Raw genomic sequence first — 12,908 nt, 5'->3', positions numbered from 1 at the left:
CTGTGGGCAACTCGTGCTCTGTCCCGTGTGAGGATGCAGGACGGTCCTGCCGTATCAGTCGTGAGCTGATGCGCTGAGCTCCCAGCTTTAGACAGAGAGGCAAACCCGAGTCTTTAGGTTTTTACGTGTCCCCTAAACTTCTCCATCCACCTAACATCTAAGCACGAATGAAGTAAAATTCTGGTCTCCCCTTCTTGTACACATTCTCCAAGAACAGTTCTTTTGGGGGAGTGTCCCCCTAACTTGAATGAGAAGGAGCACCCACATGACAATATATTCCCATAAGGGTTCCTAACACTTAGCTGTTTCTACTTTCCCAAACTCTGCACTTTAATGACTCTTCAAAAGGATGCAGGTGAGTGGTGGGAAAGGTCTTAGGACCAGTTAGTTCAATTTTTAAGTAACTCCTTCAGGGCTGATCTAGCATCTTCAGAAAACCACGTACATCACTTATTGCCCTCAATTCAGGGCATCTAACAACATTTGGAGCCAACTGTAAAAATCACATTCAGAACCATGTTAGAGCTTAAAACATATTCATCGAGAAGTATCTATCATGTTCCTGTCTTTTCTTTCTAAGGCATTTCCTGAGTCTCTGCACTGCTGAAATAGTTCCCTTATTAAGTAACCTTTTTCCACCCTTCATTCCCCTTCAGCCTAGAGGGAGTGCCCACCTCCCTGCCATGACCCCAGTTGAATAGTACCACATTGGGTTTCCTTGTGGGGGTGAAGACTTTGCGGTCCTTTCTCCAGATCAGCAGAAATATGCATCTAGGAAACCAAACGAGCGTCTCCGAATTCCTCCTCCTGGGTCTCTCCACCCAACCTGAGCAGCAGGAGCTCCTCTTTGCGCTTTTCCTGGCTATGTACCTGGCCACTGTGGTGGGGAACGGGCTCATCATTCTGGCCATCGGCTTGGACTCTTACCTTCACACCCCCATGTACCTCTTCCTCGCCAACCTAGCCTTTGCTGATATTTCCTCCATTTCCACCTCAGTCCCCACAATGCTGATGAATATTCAGACCAAGAGTCCATCCATCTCCTATGAGAGCTGCGTCACACAGATGTATTTTTCTATTGTCTTTGTTGTCATTGACAACTTCCTCTTGGGGGTCATGACCTGTGACCGCTTTGTGGCTATCTGCCACCCTCTGAACTACACGGCCATCATGGGACCCAGGCTCTGCCTTTGGCTGACCGCCATCCCCTGGGTCCTCAGTAATGCTGTCGCCCTGACACACACCCTTCTGCTCCTTCGACTGGTCTTCTGTGATGGCAATGCTCTCCCGCACTTCTTCTGTGACCTGGCCCCGCTGCTCAGGCTGTCCTGCTCAGACACGACAGCCAATGAGCTCGTGCTCTTTGTCGTGGGCTCGTGGGTCATCACCCTGCCCTTCGCCCTCACCCTCATCTCCTATGTCTGCGTCGTCAGGGCTGTCCTGAGACTCTCACCCACAGAGGGGCGGTGGAAAGCCTTCTCCACCTGTGGCTCTCACCTGACAGTCGTGTTCCTCTTCTACGGGACCATCGCAGGGGTCTACTTCTTCCCTTCATCCTCTGACCCTGACAACAGAGACAAGATTGGGGCGGTGCTGTTCACTGTGGTGACCCCCATGATGAACCCCTTCATCTACAGCCTGAGGAACAAGGACATGAAAGGGGCCCTGAGGAGACTCCTCCATGGGAGAAGGGCTCTCCCTGTGATGCCCTGAGCATATGAATTCCTTTGTCCCCATTGCAGAATGGCTGATTCTGCTCAGTATCTGTGGCATAGATGTGATGGTTTAACTTTTGATGAGCTTTCAGAAATCTGTCTCCTATTCCAAACTCTGAGGGCTTGGGACTTTTCCACACAGCACTGATTTTTCTAAACAAGACCCCTAACCCCCGTGGTAACTCACAAGAGCTCTACATATCTTGATTATAGTCTGCATTACTACTAACTTTGGTACAAACTATTTATAAATTTTAAAACCAATTTGTGATTTTTTAATAACAAGCACATGGAGTACCTACAATCTGGTTGTTGCATCTTTGAGGACAGTTGTCATTAATCCCTTTATTCAGTGTAGCTTTCTCAGTGCCAGGTTTCCTCATAGCTTGTTTCACCAAATTTGCTATTCATACAGATGTTTAATAGTTGTAAAAATGAAGAGTCCCATGTTCAAATAATTTGGGGCATCTTTGAGCTAAATGGAGCAAGATTTCTGAACTAGATGTTTTCTCAGAGCCTTTAGTATAGTATAAATCTCCAGGGGGCTAGGTACGCAGCATTTCTCCAAACTAAACTCAGTCATACAGAACACGGTTCATCACAGAGCAATACATGGGGCCAGCACTGTGCAAAACACGTTTTGGGGAGTGCACGCCAATGCAAAACCAGAGAGCGTGTGCACAGAAGACTTCAGTTCTAGTCTTGACTCTGTCCACAAGCAGCTGTGAGACTTTAGGCAGGTCAGCACGCCTTCTCAAACTCAGTTTCTCATCTTCAAACTGAGGCCACTGATAGCAGTTGCTTCCAACTGAGGGTGCCTGGAGGGATCTTCCAAAATTCACGTTGTCAGACGCGGCAATGCCTTCTCTGCTTGATCACCTGCAGCGGTCTTGGATTCAGGTTGCCAATCAAACTCACAGGATGCACAAAGAGTTAAGCTTTACGCAAACATCAAGAAGGACACAGGACAGCCAAACCACACTCAGTGACAGCCAGGCAGAGATCTCGTGGTGCCCAGACCTGCCTTCTAAAGATCTCAGTCACTCCACACTTGGAATGACGATCATGAGAGAGAAGGCAGTGGGTATGCACCATCGTGAGAAAGAGCTGGAAGTCAAGGAAACTTTATTTAGTTGTTTATCACATAAATACCCTCGGGGTGTGCAACTAGGACCCATTTTCTAGCACACGGCTGCATCTCATCAAGTAAGGTTACTCATGGATCACAGATTCCCCCCTGACCAATTTAAATAGATGTACGTGCCCTTGTCACCTCAAAGCCATTTCAGCAGGGCTTTCGTGTGTCTTGGATCCAATACACACCTTTACAATTCTTGAGTTAGTTGCAAGAGGGATTTGATGGCGTGTCAAAGCTCAGACTTCTCCAAGGCTGAGAAGAGGCTGCAAACCATCTTCGATGGCTTTCCCTCCGAACCCAGAGGGATCTATTAACCCAGACTCCAGTGAAGGAACCTCAGTTCCCTTGTATTCCAAAAATGCCTAAGTTGCACTCCAGGTCCAGGATTTTGTGAATTTAGATGCCTACTGCCTAACGGATATGTCCTTCATTCATCCATCTTAAAAACACCCTGTAGCCAAGGAGGAGAGTCAGCAAAACATTAACAGCGGCCGTGGCAGGTTATGTTTTCCAAGAATGGACGCAACAACATTTCCGTCCCACATGCTCTTGAAGGACTTGCCACTTCCTCATCAAGAGGTGGAGTCTGAGGCCCCTCCCCTGAACCTGGAGGACTGTGGGGGTGGCTTTGACCAACAGAGGATCCCAGAGTGGTGCTGCATGATCCCCGAGGCTCTTAGAAAACCCTGTACACTTTCCTGTAGCACTGTCTCAAGAATGCACTCCGGGGCCTGAATTAGCATGGAAGAAGTCCCTCTACTCTGAGGTCGCCCTGCTGGAGAGACCACAGAGAGTCAGAGAGAGATGCACACGGTGTCCCGGGTGTTCCAGCCAACAAGCCTCTGAGTCTCCTGCCAGGCACCCGCCACGTGACGGAGTGAGACTCCAGCTGATCCCAGCCTCAGCTCTGGCGGCAGGTACCTGAGGGAAAACTGCCTGGCTGCGTCGTCAACTCTGAGAACTCTGAGGGATAACAAGAAAATTACTATTATTATTTTAAGTCCCTTACTTTTGAGGGTTGTTATACAGCAGCATGTAACCAAAATGATGGTTTCGTTTCATGGGATAGAGTGATTAATATCACACCCTACATCGTTTTGGGGTTTCCCCAGTGGCATTGGTGGTAAAGAACTCGCCTGCCCTTTCAGGAGACGTAAGAGACGTGGGTTCAATCTCAGGATCAGGAAGATCCCCTGGAGTAGGAAATGGAGACCTACTCCACTATTCTTGCCTGGAAAATCCCGTGGACAGAGAACCTGGCAAGACAGTGTGGGGCCACAAAGAGTTGGACGTGACTGGGTACACACACATCACAGCCCTGCCACACACACACACACACACACACACACACACACACACTATTTCACTTTAACATTTTACTGTAGCCATCATTTTAGGAACAAAAAGTGCTTTTTTTATATTAAGGAAGATAAGCTGTCTTGCCTATTAAGTCATCATGGATACCATGGTACCAGAATCTTCTCGGCTGCATAAACATCAACTAGGCAGAGCTATAACTTTGTCTCTTTATTCTGGTTTCACTGAGCCCATGTTTGATGGAATAAGTACCATGATGGTCAGACCTCCATCATTTGGTTTGAATTGGGCCTCATCCCCATGGGCCTGCCCTGGACCTCTATTACTTCTGTCTTATAGGCCCAGAGGAGGCTATATCCCTTCTAAGATATCACTCATCTGCAGTGAGTAATGGGGAAGCTGAGTTGGCTAGAAATAAACTTGAATGCAGGTTGGAAGCTTGCCTGAGAGATTAAATGAAGATTGAGTTTGGGACACAAAAGACAGTTGATTAAGGAAATAAGGAATCACAAACTTTTATGAAAACCTTGACAGGTTTTCAGAAGAAAGGCATAAATCTGTACCTAAATTCTTGTATTTCCCTGAATCATTCCTCTATTTGTCATTTTCAACAAACATCTATTATAAACCTTCTCTTCACCAGGCTCTGAGTCTGGCCCTGGGACTAAAAGAATGAATAATTCACAGCCTATACCCTTAATACACTCACAAACTAAAGAGAGAAACTGACAAAAAATTTAAATGATTTTTAAGATTTGATAAACAAAGACAATATTTAAGCAATAATTCATGTCATTAGATTTGGAAAGTATACAGATTTTGTTCAAAGCACAGATAAACTGACTTTTATGCCACAATTTTTCTTTTGTGTTAGTCTTACTTGAGAAAAGCTGACTTGTGGTTCTATGAATAAATTAATAAAAACCTCTGCCATCTAAATGTAGGTAACATAAATGCCTCAGAAATGTGTAGGAAAAAATCCATATATTGAGTAAGAATAATTTGTAAAACCTACTGTATAAAGTGTCAGTAAATGTTCATACATTTATTCACTTAACAAATAATTTTAGTATTTAGTGAGAGTCAAAATAAGACAGCACCATTGCTTTCCCAGTTCTCAGTTTATAATGCATGAGACAGAAATGAACATATAAATAAATGCTGGCTATGCTATGAGGGAGCAAGCAAGCCTCTGATAAGAAGTGAAGTGGGGTCAGGTGACAGACTGTGTCACAAGTTGGAATAGCTGTTTTAGGGAGGGAAGTTCAGGGGTGGAGGAAGGCTTGTCCTAGGTGTTTGAGCTGAGACCTGAATAAACTTAAGGAGTAAGCTGTGAGTCAATCTGGGGAATAATATTCCAAGAAAAAAGAAGAGCAGATCCTTTAATAAATAAATAAAGATCCTGATATAAGGACATGTCTGACATCCTGAAGGAATAGTAAGTGCATTGGACTAGAGGGAAAGGGAGGGTACACAGATATAGTCCTGGGGGTAGTTACGTACCTAACCTGGTTGAATCATGAAGATCATAGCAAAGAATCTGCATTTTATTTAAATACCTCAAGCACTTAAAGCCATGAGATGGGATGAAATTACCCAAGGAGTGGCCTCAGAGGGAGAGGAAGACCTATGGCTAAGTCCTGGATGACTCTGATATTCAGAAATAAGGAGCCAGCAAAGGAGGCTGAGGACGGCAGCCCCGGAGGCAGGAGACAGAACAGAGTCTGGAAGATGGAGGAAGGAAGTGAGAGCTCTTCCAAAGAAAGGGGGGATCAACTGTTTCAAATACCACAGGGGCCACCATCACTCCTGAAACCACACATCCTCATCTGCCCTCTTCAGTCCATGCTGCTCTCATCCTTAGCCATCTCCCCACCACATCTACATCCTCAGGGTTGAATTCAGATTGGGAATGCCCCCTTCAGAACATATTTCTCAGAAGATGGAAACATCTCAGATTTCTCATTTGCCTCTGTCTTCCTTCCATGGCTTATGTTTCTCTCTGTAGTCTCTTTTTAATAGAGGAATTTAGACGACTCAGAACTCCAAATCCCTTTTAAAACTGGCCTATGACTTTAGACAATACCCTTGGTGACCTTTTTAATGAGCCAAGAATATTCAGGAACATCTTCTACTTTCTTTGATAATCAAAGGATTTCTCACTGTGATCAAGTACAGTTTCCCTTAGAAACACAAGAATTGTTTAACATTTCAAAAGCAATCAACGTAGCTCACCATATTAATAAACAAAAAATAAAACTGTGTGATGATGCTAATGGATGCAGAAATTGATTGTGGGCAAAATCCATTATTCATCCTTGATTTTGGGGTGGGGGGAATCTCTCAACAAACTAGGAATCAAAGGGAACTCCCTTAAGCTGGTAAAAGTCATTTGTGGAAATCTGCATAATACAAGGTGAGAGACTAAAAGTGAAAGTGAAGTCGCTCAGTCGTGTCCGTCTCTTTGCGACCCCGTGGACTGCAGCCTGCCAGGCTCCTCCGTCCATGGGATTTTCCAGGCAAGAGTACTGGAGTGGGGTGCCATTGCCTTCTCCAGTATGGATGTGAGAGTTGGGCTATAAAGAGAGCTGAGCACTGAAGAATTGATGCTTTTGAACTGTGGTGTTGCAGAAGACTCCTGAGAGTCCCTTGGACAACAAGGAGATCCAACCAGTCCACCCTAAATGAAATCAGTCCTGAGTGTTCATTGGAAGGACTGATGTTGAAGCTGAAACTCCAATACTTTGGCCACCTGATGGGAAGAGCTGCCCCATTGGAAAAGACCCTGATGCTGGGAAAGATTGAAGGCGGGAGGAGAAGGGGACGATAGAGGATGAGATGGTTGGATGGCATCACTGACTCAATGCACATAAGTTTGGGTAAACTCTGGGAGTTGGCGATGGACAGGGAGGCCTGGCGTGCTGCAGTCCATGGGGTCGCAGAGTCAGACACGACTCTGAGCGACTGAAATGAACTGAACTGAGGTGATGGATGTAAACTAATTGTAGTAATCATTTCGATATATATATATATATATATAATATATATATATATAATCAAATCATTATTGTGTACACTTTAAACATATACCATATGTCAGTTAGATCTCAATAAAACTAGAGAAATTAAAGAAATAAACATAACAAAAATATATAAAATAAAATAATATGCCACACGCTCAGAAAACAGTGCAAAGGAGAACTTATGGTACCAAATTTGGAATAAAAAAAACAGAGAAACATCATATCAAAGGCTCCAGCCAACACAGCCAGGCAAGAGAAAGAAAGTCATTAAATTAGAAAGGGAAAAACTATTATTTATATGATTTTCTAAGTAGAAAATTCATTGGAATCTGCAAAAAAAAATTTCTAGATTTAATAAGTAAGTTTAGCAGTGTTGCCAGAGCAATATAAAAAAATCAATAGTATTTCCACAAGCATGGAACAGTTGAAACTGAAATTTAAAAATCAATACCATTACAACTGCATCAAAAATAATAGAATACTTAAGGATAAATCTGACAGATGAATTGAAAACCCTATACACTGTAAAGTACAAAACACAGAAATTAAGGAAGGCTAAAATAAAAGGAGATGCATCAGTCTCATGGGTCAGAAGAATCAGTACTGGTATTATATCAATTGTCCCCACACTGATCAATCAGATTTAATGAAATCTCAAATTGCAATAGACATCTTTGCATAAATTGAAAAATTGGATTTCAAAAATTATATGGAAATTCAGAAGGCCTAAAATACTTAAAATGATTATGAAAATGGATGAAGTTGAAGGACGAGCACTGCCTCATTTCTGACCCTAGTATTCAGGACAGTGTGGTGTTGGAGTAAAAGCATACACATACATCACTGGGACAGAAGAGTCCAAAAACAGGCCCACAGTCATGGACAACTGATTCTTGACAAAGGCGCAGAGGGAATTCAGTGGAGAAAAGACAGTCTTTTCAACAAATGATGCTGGAACATCTGAGCGTCTATATGTAGAAGTGTCCATTTCAAAGTAAACCTTGTTTCATATACAAAACTCAACTCAAAATGGGTCCTACACAGAAGCGTAAAACCTAAACTGTAAATTCTAGAAGACAACGGAGGAAATCTTGTGACCATGGAGACAGGCAAATATTTCTTAAATATGATACCAAAAGCACAATCTATAAATGACAAAATTGATAAGTGGGACTTCATCAAAATGAAAAGCATTTACTGTCTGAAGGACACTGTTAAGAATAACACAAGCAAAATGTAGAAAATGGGAGAAGACATTTGCAAATCATATATCTGATAAAGGACTTGTATCTAGAAGTATAAAGAGCTCTCACATATTAATTATAAGAAAACAGAAAGCCCACTTAAAATAGCAAAAGATTTGAACAGACTCTTCACCAAAGACTTCCTAAAGACAAGTGACCACATTTAAAAATTCAACATCAATGTAATTGAGATGCAGAGAAATGCAAACTAAAATCACAGTGAAGTACCATATAAACCCACTGGAAGGCTAACATTAAAAAGGATGGCCACAGCAAGTGCTGATGAGGATGTGGAAGATGTGGAAATGGGAAGTGATGAAGCCACTGGAGAAAACAGTTTGGCAGTTTCTTGAAATGCTGGTCATGTGTCTCCCATGTGATCCGACGATGCTTGCCCTAGATCGTTACCCGAGAGAAACGAAAGTGTGCATCCATAAAAGGACTTTTCAGGAATGTTCACAGCAGCTTTTTTTTAAAAAAGCTAAAAACCAGGAACAAGCAAAATGCTGACGAATAGGTGAAGGAACAAACTAACCATGGCGTATTCATGCAGTGCAAGAGCGATCATAAGGGATGGACTACTGACACTCACAACACTAATGCACCTGAAAATAAGCGTGCCAGTGGGAAAAGTCAGACATTCCACTTATATAAAACTTACGTAAATGCTAAGACATTCTAGCTAATGGAGACTGAAAAAAGCAGATGAGTGGTTTCCTGGGTTTATGAAGGGGTGGGTGGTGGGAAGGGGCACATTCAAGAGAGTAGAATGGACAAAAGAAACTTTGAGGAGTGATTATGTGTCCATTATCTTCATTCTGGTGACACTTCCCCAGGTGTATTCACACGTCAAAACTTACCAAATTGTACACTTACTATGCAATTTATTGCTTGTCAATTCTGCCTCAGTGAAGCTGTCTTTAAAAAGATTTTGTAAATCAGAAGGGATTTCAGGTACATCCTTTGAGTCATATCTGATGAAATGATAGATGAATAGGTAGATAGATATAGAAAATAGATACAGAGAGACAGATATAAAAGATAGATGATAAATAGATAATGAATAGAAGATGATGATGGAGATAGATAGATGATAAATACAAGAAAATAATAGATTACATTTTTTAATGCTATTTAGTGGTAGGAAACAGCAATGATCCGTGTTTGGAAAGGAATCTTGAATTCTTAGACAATCACTAAGGATTGGAAAAGAAGACATGGAGACAAGTTTGGCGACTATTTGGAGCCCTCATGAAAGTGAAAGTGTTAGTCGTTCAGGCGTATCTGACTCTTTGTGACCCCACCCGCTGTACCCCCCAGGCTCCTCTGTCTATGCAATTCTCCAGGCAAGAACACTGAAGTGTGTCATCATTCCCCTCTCTGGGGGATCTTCCCTACCCAGGGGTCGAACCCAGGTCTCCTGAATTGCAGGCAGATTCTTCAGTGACTGAGCCATCAGGAAGATAGTTCAGAGATCCCACGCTAATGAACTACTTACTGGAGGAAGCTTTGATTCCAAAGGTGCTCTAGAAGGCCTTCCGAAGTCAACAGTTCATCTGAGCCAATCCTGCTCTTTCTGAGGGAGATGCAAATTCCCCAATTCACATCACCACCCTACAAGAGGGCAAACATGAGTTCCATGAACTTCATATCTATGTCAGTCCATTAGACGCATCCACACCAGCCCAGACCTACCAAACACTGAGACCAAGAAAGCAACTGAAATTCAGACACCTCTGAAGCAAATTGCAACTGAGTACTGGGGCCTGGAAGAAAAAGAGGGAAAAATACAGAAGGCTGGGTATCATTTAAGAGGACATACTTTGGACACCTGAGATCACCTTCCCTGGTCTGTCAGTTTCTTGATACTTGGGCAAGTTACACAACCTCTTTGGGTCTTAATTTCTTTCTTTTGGACATGAAGTCAGTAATAATTACTTTCCATTAAATTTGTTGGGAGGGCTAAAATAAATGATTCATGTAAAGCTTTTAGCCTAGAGTCTACTGTTAGCTTAAGTGTGCATTTAAGTGTATGCCAGTTTGAGGGCTAGTTTAAAAATTACTAGTGAACTCTTTACCTCAGAAGGTGTCTGGATCCAAAGCTAATCCTGGCCCAGGAAATATAGTTTCAGACGGTTCTGAAATGAAGATGTCCACTGATCAGCTGTGGGTCCCTCCACCCATCAGTACATGTGGACTGTGGGGTCTGGGACAATCACCATGAAAACGCTGTTTATGAATTAATGTTTATGCTTATGAATGCCAGCCAGCACCTTCCCATCCTCTACATGCACCAAGTTGTGAGGACAAATGAGCTGCACATAAAACCTGCTACTGCTGCTGCTAAGTCGCTTCAGTCGTGTCCGACTCTGTGCAACCCCACAGACAGCATCCCACCAGGCTCCCCCATCCCTGGAATTCTCCAGGCAAGAACACTGGAGTGGAGTGCCATTTCCTTCTCCAATGCATGAAAGTGGAAAGTGAAAGTGAAGTCCCTCGGTCGTGTCCGACTCTTCGGGCCCCCATGGACTGCAGCCCACCAGGCTCCTCCATCCACGGGATTGTCCAGGCAAGAGTACTGGAGTGGGGTGCCATCACATAAAACCTTGCCTACAGTAAATGCTCAGTAAGCCTTATTTCACAGCTGAGAAAGCAGGCTGATAGGCCTTAACGGACCTGAAGCCATAAGGACTAAGAAGTGACAGACTAGACACTTTGGTACCCAATTCTGAGCTCTTTCTACAATACAAAATGCCTCTTAGCACCTATGACAGAAGTTTATGGGTCAGGAACATCACATGGCAGCTAATATTTGAAAAATGACCAAGATGCCCTCCATGGAGTTGCTTCACCCCAAGTGAAGTGATTTGCACAAAAACACCAGCAAAGGCTGCTGTGTGAATCCAAATCTCCTGGCCACAGCTGTAATTTTCTCCCAGTATCTTTTCTTAAACATATCCACTCAACTCTTTTCTAAAATTTTTGTTATATGTCCTTAAAATGAAAGGTCCTAGAGTTCAGAAGTCACCATCTGTTTAATCTGTGCACTTCATTTTCTCATACACAACTGCATGCATACACACACACACACACACACACACCACACTGACACACACTTCCACATTACACAGTACCAACACATCAGGGCTATAAAATAAACGTTGCTGACTGCCTTGTACCTCTACTGACTGGCCTTTTATCTTTTCTTCACCAGGTAAAAGGAAAAAGAAAATTGCAATAACAATAAATTCCAGACTGAGTAATTATATAGGGTGGGAAGTAGATCATAGTAGGAGACTGTGAAGAGCTCAGGTTTTGGGTGGGGTGCGAGGGAACCTCACTCTAGCCTTTGCTTGCTGACTTTGGCACAATTACTCAACTCTAAGTTCCCAGGTGCCTCCCACACCAGTAAGCAGGAATAATAACAAAATATGCTTCACAGTGTTGTGGAAAGAATTAAATCAAATAATTCCTGGAGCAAACATCACAATTCCTGGAAGGTGATAAAGCCTAGTAAATCTTGATTGTTGCTATCTATCCATCATTATCATCACTAATATTCATATTATTATCATTCAAAACCCACAGAAACAATAAGAGGGGAAACAGTGAAAACATAAATGATGGGGTTTGGAAATCCCTTTGGATCAAAACATAGCTGTGTCGGTAGATAGGGTTTAATTCGTTTCATTCATCAGCTGTGCCGGGCAATGCATTACAGTCAACGGATGCTAGGGAATAAGATCGGCATGGTTCTTACCCATTCGTGCATTGAATCCTCAAAATTATGGTCCTTTACGTTAGGTAAACCCACTTGGCAGATAAAAACACTCAGAACAGAAGAAGTTGGAACTTAAAGGTTGACACTGGAACCTGGGATTAATTCATACGTTCAACAAATATTTATTGAGAGCCTTTTGCGTGGTAGGTGCTTTGCTAAGCCCCGGGGGCATACAGAAATGAATCTCACAGATAGAAGTGCTTCCTCTAACGTGGCTTCCTTTCTAGTCGTGAGGACCAGACAATATCAAATATGCATAACACAGAGCATCAGATCCTGACAAGTATTCTGTGCGTGTGTACTTGGCCACTTCAGTCGTGTCCTATTCTTCTCGACTCTTTTGGAGCTATGGACTGTAGCCCACCAGGCCCCTCTGTCCATGGGGCTCTCCAGGCACACATACTGGAGTGGGACAACACCCTGCCCTCCTCCAGGGGATCTTCCTGACCGCGGGACTGAGCCAGCATCTCCTGCACCTCTTACAACATCACAGGCAGACATTTTTTACCACTGACCCACCCGGAAAGCCCTGACGAGTATTACATGACACAGTAAATCAGAAAATGGAGATGGAATGTTAGGTGCAATTTTAATACGGTTATCTGGGAAAATCTTCCCAAGTAGGTGACACTTGAGGAAAGACAGAAAAGGTGGAGCAACTAAGGAGTGACATATCTGATGAAGGTCCAT

At 43.1% G+C, this 12,908-nt stretch overlaps 1 protein-coding gene across 1 annotated transcript; it reads left to right on the top strand.

Moving 5' to 3' along the window:
- The first annotated feature begins 765 nt into the window (after positions 1-765).
- OR1S8 (olfactory receptor family 1 subfamily S member 8) lies at positions 766-1,713 on the top strand. The gene has a single exon (NM_001390761.1). The coding sequence runs from the start codon at positions 766-768 to the stop codon at positions 1,711-1,713; it is 948 nt and encodes a 315-aa protein (NP_001377690.1).
- Positions 1,714-12,908: the final 11,195 nt, after the last annotated feature.

This window comes from Bos taurus, chromosome 15, assembly GCF_002263795.3.
Source record: "Bos taurus isolate L1 Dominette 01449 registration number 42190680 breed Hereford chromosome 15, ARS-UCD2.0, whole genome shotgun sequence".
In the NCBI taxonomy this organism is placed as follows: domain Eukaryota; kingdom Metazoa; phylum Chordata; class Mammalia; order Artiodactyla; family Bovidae; genus Bos; species Bos taurus.
Note: the sequence above shows the minus strand (reverse complement) of the source record. Positions and strands in the feature narration are given on the sequence as shown.